General features: G+C 40.0%; 1 protein-coding gene across 1 annotated transcript in view; it reads left to right on the forward strand.

Annotated features, from left to right (window-relative positions):
- Window positions 1–12,690, forward strand: part of SHISA9 (shisa family member 9) — a 235,675-nt gene that overhangs the window by 196,105 nt on the left and 26,880 nt on the right. Inside the window, exon 3 of the mRNA XM_072120683.1 lies at window positions 7,249–7,404. Coding sequence (XP_071976784.1) covers window positions 7,249–7,404 — 156 coding nt within the window. The remainder of the gene's footprint in view (window positions 1–7,248; window positions 7,405–12,690) is intronic.

Genomic DNA, 12,690 nt, shown 5'->3' on the forward strand with positions numbered 1-12,690 from the left:
AAACTCTACCTTGACTCCCTGTTTGGATTGTATGTCATTCAACTCTATAGCAGCATTTGCTGCTCATCTATTACAGTCTGCCTCTAGCAAACTGTAATAGATGTGGCTGAGTCAAATTCTGGATATGGCAACTGATTGGTGCAGGGACAAATTAGCTCCAATATGGGAGTGTATGTCGGGACTGATAGAGACAGGTTGGACTTATATCTGTGCAATGCTGTATTTTCATTAATAACATTGAATAAGAGAATCTGTTATTTTGTTATCCTGAGTATATTTATGAAACTTGTCTTTGTGGGAATACTCCTTTAATAGTTTTGAGTTATCTCTAAGATGGCCACCATCTACAACTACAACTCCCATTGTTCCTCAGTTCTCAGTAACAGCTCCTCCCTCTTATGCTCTGCTCCCAGTGAAGATCTAAAAAACTGCCTCCCTCTGTTACCATACTAATGGTGTGTGTCACTGCACATTACCCCACTGAGATGACATCTCACCACAACACTGGTCATACTGGATGCACTGCAGCCAACCGACTACAGCCAAACTTAGTGGTGATCACATGACATGAACAGGCAGTGAATAGGTGCATTACTAAGGCATATATGCATAACTAAACATTCCTCTGCCTTTACATTTTTCTGCACAGCCATGTAAATATGGGAAGCACCTGCAGTTGGTGCACTACCCGTTGTGAGTATTGTACATTGGCATGCCATGCTATTGTGCTATTGGTATATTGAGGCATTCTAGTAGCTGTGTAGAATGACGCTCTTCTGAAACAGAAAACCATGCCATGATGCAATGCTCACTCTGGGCTCATTTTTTTCAGACTTTATTTCTAACTTAACTGTTCTTTCTGCGTAACATTACACCAATTTGGTAAGCGAGAGAGCTTGACATAGCGTGATTATAAATTGCCTGTTTATAGCAGAGTTCCATCAGTTCCATTATTTTCTATCTGCTGCACACGCTGTGAGTCATTTGTAAATAACAGCTAACACCTTGTATTTTGTAAGTCACACGGCATTGATTTGTTTCATCTGCTGCGACTTTGTAAATATGAGAGGGTGTTATTTACAGCATACTGTATATCAAATAATTAGTGACCCCGCTGATGCAAATGTGTCTCCTACATACTAAATTTACTGTAATGGGTAATGCCGCTGATAGGGAATGAAGGGTTGTTCTAAAATGTTATTTTTGCCTCATTAGCAAACAGTTCTGCAGAGATTTGCTTATTGTGCTGTAAGCTCTTTATGCTGTTTTGCCGAAATATGATGAACATATTTTGCAGTAATAATAATATTCACATATATGAGATTGAACTTGCAGTTTTCTCTGTATTGAGAATTATATCAGAAGTTAAAGGATGTCTGTGGAGCATCTCTGCCATTGTTTCGGTTTGTCTGGCTGGAACAGTCACCATTGTTATGTCAGCAAAAAGAAAAGTCTCCATGTCATAAACTGCAATGTATCCAAATGTAGTTGGACCATCTCAAATTTTTCATCAACCACCTAGAGATTCAATTAATGTATGCTGCATTGTCATCAAAGAGAAAAGCATTCATGCCAATAGCACCAATTTTTCTTTGGATTGTTGTGGGCATGCTCCTTGACCAACCCATTGTGCAGAAGCATCTGCCCATACCCAATGTAAGATCAGTTATAAAATTACAATTTGAGGTATACTTTAAAGCAAACCTGTCACCAAGAATGTCATTTTTAGCTGTTGACAGATTCCAATCGCCGATGCTATGCTGATTTAAAAAAGGATTTAAAAAGTTAAAACATTTGGAACCATTTCAGTAGTTTATAATAGTTTATTTCACATTACCTGGCTCCCAGCCAGCAGCATGCGGTGAGTCCCGGAGGTGGGTGGCAGCTGCAATAGTCTGTGTGTCTATGTCTCAGTCTCCTCTCCTCCACACTCATCCAGCTCCCTCCCTACTTCCGCTCATGTGCATTGATCAGGCAAGGGAGGTGGATAGTGTAGAGTAAGGGAAGAATGCATGAGGAGACATAGGCACATAGGCTGCTGCAGCTGCTCCTCCCATCCCCGAGACTCACCATACAATGCTGGGAGAAAGGCAGGTCATGTGAAATAAACTATTATGAAATTCTGAAATGATTCAGAATGCTGACAAAGGCATTTTTGAAACCAGCATAGCATAAACTATTGGCACCTGTCACCAGCTAAAAATTACATTTTTGGTGACAAGCTCGCTTTAAAGAGTATATGTCACCAATTGAATGTACAGTATCTCATAATGGAAGGAACAATATAGGCATTTTTGTTAAGAAAAATAGTTTTGTGCTACTTTACAAGACAATTTGAAAGCTACATGTAGCCACAAACCAAATGCAATGTGGCTTTGAAAGGATGTTGTGCGTATCGAAAATTGCTACTACTCTTGTTTTGTGCATTTTTAATCACTGTACCGTACTACTGTCATTATCCTGCATGCATGGGCACTGAACAGAACAACCACCATTAGATTGCACATGTTGCACCGCACTGTGATACAATTCTAATCCTGTATATATGGCCATTACACAAATTTACTACTACTACTATACATTTGGTTCTGGTACTATAGCTATGGAAGTGTAAACTTTTTTTTTTTTAATCACCCTTCAAACAGCCAAGTGCCCAGTCCAGTCCTAGTTGTTAATAGCCTGTCCTTCTTTAACTTTGCACCAGTTTGCTTTTCAAGACTGATATAAATACCACAAAATGTTATTTTATGTCTGTCGATATTTGAGCGCCTTGTGGTTATGTTGTAAGTTGCCGTCTTTCAATAGTATTTGTGGCATGTTATCATATTATATTTAATTAGTTTCCTAATAAAGTGCACTATATAACCAAATTTAATCATCAGCATGGAACTAATCATATGAGATACTGGAGCCCTATGTAAACACTAATTCAAGTAACTGGAGATTCATTTGATACCTTTGTGACTCAAGTATTGGTAGTGAATTTGCATCTGGACATTTGTGTGCTCATTTTTTTGATGTATGAGAAGAAAGGCAGCTCTCCAAGCACTCTGCATTCTCCATGCAATTATATGTGATTAGCTGCTTCCATTATTTGCCTTTCTTCTTTCTCTTCTAGAGACATTATGAGTTGTATAATTGTCAATTCAGAGTACAGGAATTTTCTAAATTTCCCATCCCACAACTGTAATATATCACTGTTTGTCCTGTCTCCATAATCACTTTTCTGCTGTAATTTTTGTGATGTTCGCTTCAGTACAACCAACCACTTAATGTCCTTCACTGTCACTGGCGCTTTATTGAGAATGAGGTAATGGCAAGCCAGTTAAATTGCAGCACAATAAATGTAGTCACTGCTAATTACTCGGGAAAACAACATTTTGATATGATTTAAATCATCATGCAAAATGCAATCGGCATCTGCGAAGCAAAGAAAAAAAGCGTGAGAGAAAAATAAACTTTGATTCAGAAAGTGAGAGTTGGGTGAGAGTTGGACTGTGAAGAGAGTAAATAGAATAATATATTACATGGACCATTGCGAAGCAAACATCAAAACTACATGAAAGAATAGACCTGTGGGCATGTGCGAACGACTTCTCAACTGCTGATTTGCATCTTTTTCTCCTCCATTTACACATATGGAGGTTTTTCACCATCCTTGCCACTTTCTATAAAAGGGGTGTTGTGAGTGTGGGGAAAAGGTGATCACTGGCCCCTTATGGTTGTGCAAACTTCTTTGCCAAAAATCTTCCTTAGCATCTGACTACTAGTTCCAGTACTTTGCTTTTTGACAAGGCGCTCAATTTCTGACTAGACTGGCGCCTCATTAGAGTGCTCCTGGACACCGGGTAGCATGGCAGGCCACAAAAGTCTTGAGCTCAATGCTGGAATTATGCCCCTGCCTGCAAACCTTGCACTACATATATCAAGTGTTTTAGACACTTTTACAATATGTAAGAAAGGGGACATCACATTATGAAAAAAGGATGTGCCTTAAATTGCAAACTTATTGGAGACATAAAGTAGAGCAATCAATCTAATAAAACATTTATCATCTAGCATTATATACTGAGATCAATCTGGTGCAAATTGATGTAAAAACTTATTGGTAATAAATTATTAAAGAAAAGTGGATGGGACCATGATGGTACAACATTTCAGTACCACATACAGTTCTATGAGGGAGGTTCATGGAGTTTGGGCATAACCACCCCAATCGAAATTCATGCCATACCAGCCCCTTTCCCTAATGAGACTCACTGTTACACAAACTTTGGCTCATTTCTTAGGTTTCTTCCATATACTGTAGTAGGAAAACACGCTAGTTCCATGTGTAATTTTCTCATGTCAAATTCTCCCTATTTACTATGTATATAATTAAAGGTGAAATGTAAATCACAATATGTAGAAATGAATGGCATAATCTTTATTTTCTTCAGTTTTTGTGTTTTTGTAGTTTCCAGCTAAGCCATGTTTCACCAGTTGTGATTTGTAACTACACTTTCACTGCCTATTTAAGGTTACATGCACATGTCCGCAAATGGCGGACAGGTGGTAGCCGTAAAGACAGCAACTTGTTTCACAGCCCCAATGGATGTGCATTGAGCACGGGCTGCAGCAAAAGATAGGGCAGATCCTAATTCTGCCCTGATTTGTAGCACTGCTGCTTAGCTCCTTATGGAGCATCTACATAGGCGGCTCCATAAGCGTCTCCATAAGCGGCTCCCCATGAAGCGTCGCCGTAGGCGGCTCCATAAGTGGCTCCGCATAAAGCTTCTCCATAGGCGGCTCCATAAGTGGCTCCCCATAAAGCTTCTCCCTAGGCAGCTCCATAAGTGGCTCCCCATAAAGCTTCTCCCTAGGAAGCTCCATAAGTGGCTCCCCATAAAGCTTCTCCCTAGGCAGCTCCATAAGTGGCTCCCCATAAAGCTTCTCCCTAGGCAGCTCCATAAGTGGCTCCCCATAAAGCTTCTCCCTAGGAAGCTCCACAGGTGGCTCCCTATGAAGCTTCTCCATAGCCAGTTGCTTCAGCTGGCTTGCATTGAACCAGTCTGAGGTAGTCTGAGACATGCCTCTTGTAATAATTCAAGTCTATGACAGGCCCACCTCAATGCTAGTGCGTTTAAAGTTGATTTCCATTACAGAACATGCACAGTGATGAAATAGAACACATTGGGAGACCCATAGTAAAAATACAGAGATTATCTATTAAGTGCCATATAGGTATTGAGGCAAATAAGCTATAACATTATTTGAATGGAATGGAATTACATTAATGACTTTCATGAATAAATGTTGCCTACATCTCAGTCATTTATAAAACTAACTTTTATGGGGTGAAGGTATTACAGTTCATTTCACATTGACCTTTACCCAGATTAATTTATGGCAATAGTGTGATATTGATTTTTGTTTGGCTTTTAATATCCCTTATTACTTGTGTAGAAGATAAAATGTGTGCCACAGATTTCAAGCTGCTTCCAATATTGAGTGGCTGCATGTATAGGAATGGCATGTAGTATATACTACTACTACTATATACAATGTTGAATATTCTTATGCATTAGGTGATTCCCCAATCAGTGGTCATTGATTAACTCATACTAGATGAGGCGTAATTGGGGACCCTTACACTACCAGGTCCCTAACTGATCAGCTTTGGGAACGTGACTGTGGTTGTCTACTCTATTATGTATAGTAGCCTATACTATATTTCAATATGTAAACTGTGGGGCGGTGAAGATTGATGGGTCATGGGACCCAACCAATATATTTATCACACCTTCACTGAGACTAAATTGATTACATATCACAGGTCCTTCATTTCCATCCTATACTCCTATATTGTTGATCCAGAGGAAGGACTATAAACCTATAGACTAGGATAACAAAGAAGACTGTATTCCAGACTATGAGCCTTTCTTGGGACCCAAAAAGTGGTAATATGTGGGCAGCACGGTGGTTCGGTGGTTAGAACTAAAGCCTTGCAGTGCTGAAGTCCCATCCAGGTCAACATCTGCAAAGAGTTTGTATCTTCTCTCCATGTTTGTGTGGGTTTCCTCCAGGTACTCCGGTTTCCTCCCACACTCCAAAATATACTGGTCGGTTGATTAGATTGTGAGCCCCATTGGGGACAGGGACTGATTTGGCAAGCTCTGTGCAGCGCTGCGTAATCTGTGTGCTCTATATAAATAAAGGAATTATTATTTTTAATATGCTTAAACAAATGTCACCAAGTTGGTAGCTGCTGGAAGGATTTTGTCCCACTTGGAAAAATAATGTGATTGTTTTATAATTTTAGGTTAGAGATTGGTGAATCCATTTATTGAACTATAGATTTGGTACGATCTTGCATAGGATATTTAGCATTTGGCATCATGCATTTAGGATAGTAATGGAAGCCTAATGGATCAATTAAAATGTCCATTGATTTCTATGGACTATTGATGGTTTCTGTTCTTGACTGTTTGCACCATATCTGTTAGGCCTCCAAACTTATTGTTTTAGTAAAAATTTTAAATGACAAATTGTACATTTTTTAAGTTTGTTAACTTGTAAAAAATTAACAACAAGATAGAACCTTTTTATTTTAAAAATCCAGTGTTTAAGAGGACCAAAGTTGTTGAATATAAATTTCCAGGTCAATTAAAGCAACATTGGTTCGGACTGAATCGATTCGATTGAATCTTACAAAAAAAAAAAGCAGTAAAGTTAGAGTTAAGTGATTCTTCAATAATTTTCTCAATGATTATGTAGAGATCAACATAACATTTTTTGTCATTTTTGTGTCTAATTTTTTATACTATATTTTACTTAATGTTTTAAAATGGACTTGTTTTTGCAATTAATTTGTTTACAAAATAAATTATGCTATGTTTTTTTGACATGAATGCACCCTTCAATAATATAATATTACCCTAAAATAATTTTCACAGTGATTTGCAAAGTCACAAATTTTGGTGCAGAAAGATGCCCCCAATACCATATTTTCCAATGCAATAATTTTCCTAAGAGATGACAATCTTTAACTCTCCATGTTACATTTCAGTGAATGTTTTCTCTAACATTATAATTTCTCACTATTTAATGCTGATATTTAGACTGATTTAGACTGTAAATTTAGATATATAGACTGCAAATGTTTCATAGTCATACAGCACCAGGATGCAAAATGGCATCATTTCAAGTTTACTCCTGAGGTTACAGGATAGAAGATGCCCAATTAATACCATTTCTTTCTCTCTGCAGATACTTCGAAAATGAATAATGTTGTTCCAACATCCCCACACCTTCCACAGATGGCACATCCACATTCCTTTCCAACCATGGGACAGATTTCAAATCCATATGAGCAGCAGCCTCCTGGAAAGGAGCTTAACAAATATGCCTCTCTCAAAGCAGTTGGTGAGTTGAGTATCTGCTTCGCTTCTAGTTACTAGTTAATAATGTTATAGCCAGGAAAATCTGAAATATGCTTTATGTTTCAGAAACATTCTTAGTGCATCTTCATACGTTTTATTTGGTATTTTATTCAGACATTGCAATGCAAAATATATTAAGATGTTCTTAATATTGTGATATTTCTCACTTTCTTAGCAATATCATTACTATTGTACAAGATGTCGGGGCAGATTTACTTACCCGGCCCATTCGCGATCCAGCGGCGCGTTCTCTGCGGTGGATTCGGGTCTTCCGGCGATTCACTAAGGCAGTTCCTCCGACGTCCACCAGATGTCGCTGCTGCACTGAAGAGCATCGGAACACACTGGAGTACACCGAGCCGGGCCGAGTGAAGGTTAGCGCGAACAACACTTTTTTTTTAAAATGCTGCGGTTTTTCCGAATCCGTCGGGTTTTTGTTCGGCCACGCCCCTGATTTCCGTCGCTTGCATGCCGGCACCGATGCGCCACAATCCGATCGCGTGCGCCAAAATCCCGGGGCAATACAGGGAAAATCGTCGCAAATCGGAAATATTCGGGTAACACGTCGGGAAAACGCGAATCGGGTCCTTAGTAAATGACCCCCGATGTCTTTTTTAAAGAACATACCATCACTTGTTGATCAGACGGTCCCCCCACTAATGGGACCCCACAGACTTCAGAATGAAGAGAATGCAGTGTTAGTTTATTCCTGCAGCTTCTACAGAGTTTTTCCCTGCAAAGAAATACTCTGGGCCACCCGTGGTACTCCTGACTTCCCACTGTGGCGGGAGAAAGCTTTAGAGGAGGTCAGACTATGAGAAATATGTCATAACTATACAGTATGTCATGGACATACTACATTACAAATAGAAATATTACTTTTTTCTGATGACAAATAGAGATAAATAATATATACTATAAATTAAAAAAGATAAATTCTACCTACTTGGATCTCTTTTCTGTGTGCTGGTTCTTTTACAAGATATAGTACAAAAGTACCATGCCTGCTTCAACTACATGGGGCATATTTATCATACACTGGCACATGTGCGCCAAAGTATGATAACCACGCTGTTGCATAGTCACAACGGCATATATCAAGAGGCTTTCGCCTGGTGTAGAAAAAGCGCAGTCGCCGACAGCAGTGAGTGCGCCAATGCAAGGACAGTAATGCCCCGCACCGGCCTACTCCTGGCTGGCTGAGAGGAGGGTGCGGCTGGCCGGGAGTAGGCCGGCGCGGGGTGTTATTGTCCTTGCGCCGGCGTACTCACTGGTGCCAGCGACTTTTCACCTTACGTGAAGGTGGCGGAGAGGGCAAAAAAATCGCAAGTGCTAGCAATAAGCAAGCACTGGTGTGACGCAGAGGTCCTGATAAATATGTCCCCATGACTCTATAGTGGTAATGGTAACCATTTAGAGACCAAGGGTCAGATTTATCAAAAGAATCAAAAAGTAAAACCTAGGACAAACTGGGACGCCCTTACACTGCACCAGATTTATCAAACTGTCTAATGCCAAATAATAAATCTGGTGAATTGTAACACTTTCTAGTCATGCTTTGCAGGTCCTATTACTTGGCTTAATTTAAGCAAGAAAAATGCACCAAAATCCTGACACATTTGAACAATGTTTGGCGCAAGCCCAGGGGCGTAACTTGGAGAGGCAGGGTCCCATAGCAGATGTCTGAATGGGACCCCTACACCCTCAGAAAATGTACATATTTGTATGCTCAAACATTTATACTCTTACATACATACACACATTTATACTCTTACATACATACACACATTTATGCACTGAAAAATACGCAGCTGAATGTGCAGCATAATATGTATATAATAGTGCACATCTTCCATTCTTTAATGTGTCAGGTCAGATACCGGGGCCCGCTTACACTGTGGGCCCCATAGCAGCTGCTATGGCTGCTGCTGCTGTAGTTACACCCCTGCGCAAGACCCTTTTCCCACAAAGCCAAACTCCCTTTTCTAAGAACACAAATATTTGCTGCATTAGTTACAATAGTGTATAAAGCGTGTCTAAATCGCTTAATAAATGTGGTGCCATGTCATAATTTGTGCCTGAAGAACATCTAACATTGCACCGCGTTTATCAGGTTATATACAGTTTTATAACTAATGAAACAAATATTGGTAGTATACAGATATTTCTAGTCAGATGTTATTCCTAGGATTTCCTGTGTATTTCCTACGACTTAGTAACTTCTCTTCTGATTGTCGTATAAAACATCATATTATATACTCAGTTTTATTTTGTTATTAGGTGTAAACTGCATAAGGGTGATGCCACACATGGCGTTTTGAACCCGTTTTTGGTCCGTTTTTAAGCAGGCCGTTAAAAAATGCATGCATTTTGACCAGTTTTAATTAAGATAATTGGTAAAACCTGTCAAAAACGGATGCGTTTTTTAACGGACTGCTCTAAAACTGACCAAAAATGGGTTCAAAGCGCCATGTGTGGCATCACCCTTACTGTGGAAAGTCTGCCACATACCAGACCAGGATGGCTGTAATTGCGGTAGATTATTACACAAACCAGGTTTCTGTGGTAAAACTTTTTCCTCATGGTGGCATCCATCACTCTGGACAGATATTTTCAAGATTTTTTAATCAAGGATTCTCTTAGCTACTGTTTATCCCCTCATACAGCTGGGTCTGACCTGTGACTACAGATGTGGGACTCTGTGGCATGTATGGTGCCTGGAAAGGGCCCTGCAATATGCAAAAAACCCTCAGACTCTGAGGACAGAGGAACAATAATATGTGATTGTTCCTGTGGGGTTTTTCCCAAAATGAATTTCTTTTTTTGGAAAATGAAATAGACAATTCTCTGTTGTGACCAGATTGTTGGCCAAAAAATTTCCTTTAACAACATACACTCACCGGCCACTTTATTAGGTACACCTGTCCAACTGCTCGTTAACACTTAATTTCTAATCAGCCAATCACATGGCGGCAACTCAGTGCATTTAGGCATGTAGACATGGTCAAGACAATCTCCTGCAGTTCAAACCGAGCATCAGTATGGGGAAGAAAGGTGATTTGAGTGCCTTTGAACGTGGTATGGCTGTTGGTGCCAGAAGGGCTGGTCTGAGTATTTCAGAAACTGCTGATCTACTGGGATTTTCACGCACAACCATCTCTAGGGTTTACAGAGAATGGTCCGAAAAAGAAAAAACATCCAGTGAGTGGCAGTTCTGTGGGTGGAAATGCCTTGTTGATGCCAGAGGTCAGAGGAGAATGGGCAGACTGGTTCGAGCTGATAGAAAGGCAACAGTGACTCAAATCACCACCCGTTACAATCAAGGTAGGCAGAAGAGCATCTCTGAACGCACAGTACGTCGAACTTTGAGGCAGATGGGCTACAGCAGCAGAAGACCACACCGGGTGCCACTCCTTTCAGCTAAGAACAGGAAACAGAGGCTACAATTTGCACAAGCTCATCGAAATTGGACAGTAGAAGATTGGAAAAACGTTGCCTGGTCTGATGAGTCTCAATTTCTGCTGCGACATTCGGATGGTAGGGTCAGAATTTGGCGTCAACAACATGAAAGCATGGATCCATCCTGCCTTGTATCAACGGATCAGGCTTGTGGTGGTGGTGTCATGGTGTGGGGAATATTTTCTTGGCACTCTTTGGGCCCCTTGGTACCAATTGAGCATCGTTGCAACGCCACAGCCTACCTGAGTATTGTTGCTGACCATGTCCATCCCTTTATGACCACAATGTACCCAACATCTGATGGCTACTTCAACAGGATAATGCGCCATGTCATAAAGCTGGAATCATCTCAGACTGGTTTCTTGAACATGACAATGAGTTCACTGTACTCAAATGGCCTCCACAGTCACAGAGATTTGCATCATGGATGTGCAGCCGACAAATCTGCGGCAACTGTGTGATGCCATCATGTCAATTTGGACCAAAATCTCTGAGGAATGCTTCCAGCACCTTGTTGAATCTATGCCACGAAGAATTGAGGCAGTTCTGAAGGCAAAAGGGGGTCCAACCCGTTACTAGCATGGTGTACCTAATAAAGTGTCCGGTGAGTGTATAAGCCCCTAAGTGTCTCCTTTGTAATCAGTTATGTAATATATGAGGTAAATTACGCCACTACTTCTTCATTTATCTGTATCCAATGGAATATCTCACAAGTCATGTGACCCTGACTCTGTTCTCTAGATTGATTTAAATCAGGGAATTATAAGACTGCTGAGTAATGTTTTGCACCATCTATAATATGGTCAAGTTCAATGGGGATTTCTTTGGGCACAGACCAGCTTTTATGGTGCACTGATTAAATTTATATTGCATCAACTTTTTGCTGTAAGGCCCCACCCCTTTTCCATACAAGTCAGAAAAGTGCCTAAAAATAGTCTAAAATCTTTAATAAATGTGGTGCATGCCCTTTCAGGCAGCTTTTTGTGCAAATGGTTCTAAAAATCTGGTGCAGACAGCTTATTTTTTCTCCCTCAGGGCGTCATGTGTGACCCAACCCTCATACATTGCAGTTAAAGGGGTATTCTCATCTGGGCATTCATATTCAGTTTCATTAATCTGCCATATATACATTGCTTCAATTAGATGTTATTAATTTTTTTTTACCTGTGTGAAGATAATTTCTCATAAATGTAGTCATATGGTCCCTTAGAAAAAAAGACTGTGTCCTTGGATACGGCCACCTCTGCTGGAGTGATTGAATAAAGAAACAAAAAATGTTTGTATATGAAATGTCCAGGAGTTACTGCATGTCCCACAGCCTTCCTGTGGTAATGATCGCTGAATCAAGGTGGACAGGCAGGACTCAATAGTGAATGTCTGGCCACGGCTGCCAAAATGTGAGGTGGTCGTATCCGGGGAAGCCATCTCATTTCTAAGGGACAATATGGCTACATTTATGAGAAATTATCTTCACACAGGAACATTTTTTTAATAACATCCAATTGAAGAAATGTTTACATATGGCAAATGCATTAAATTAAATGTAAATGCCCAGAAGGGAATACCCCTTTAATATTACATCTCATCTACATCATAATCAGTTTTTAAGTAGTTTTTGTTGCAGTTTATTATTTTTATAGTTGAAAGGCATTGGGAGACATTTATCATACTTTGTCAATCGTGAATCACAATTATTAAAGAGATTTCCCCTGTAAAATCAAGATTACCAGGTAATGTCCTTCACACATTAAATTAAGAAACTACATCAAGAACCGCATCAAAACTGATTACAACTGATTACGGACAGTTA

The sequence above is a fragment of the Engystomops pustulosus genome, chromosome 8 (assembly GCF_040894005.1).
Source record: "Engystomops pustulosus chromosome 8, aEngPut4.maternal, whole genome shotgun sequence".
Classification (NCBI taxonomy): domain Eukaryota; kingdom Metazoa; phylum Chordata; class Amphibia; order Anura; family Leptodactylidae; genus Engystomops; species Engystomops pustulosus.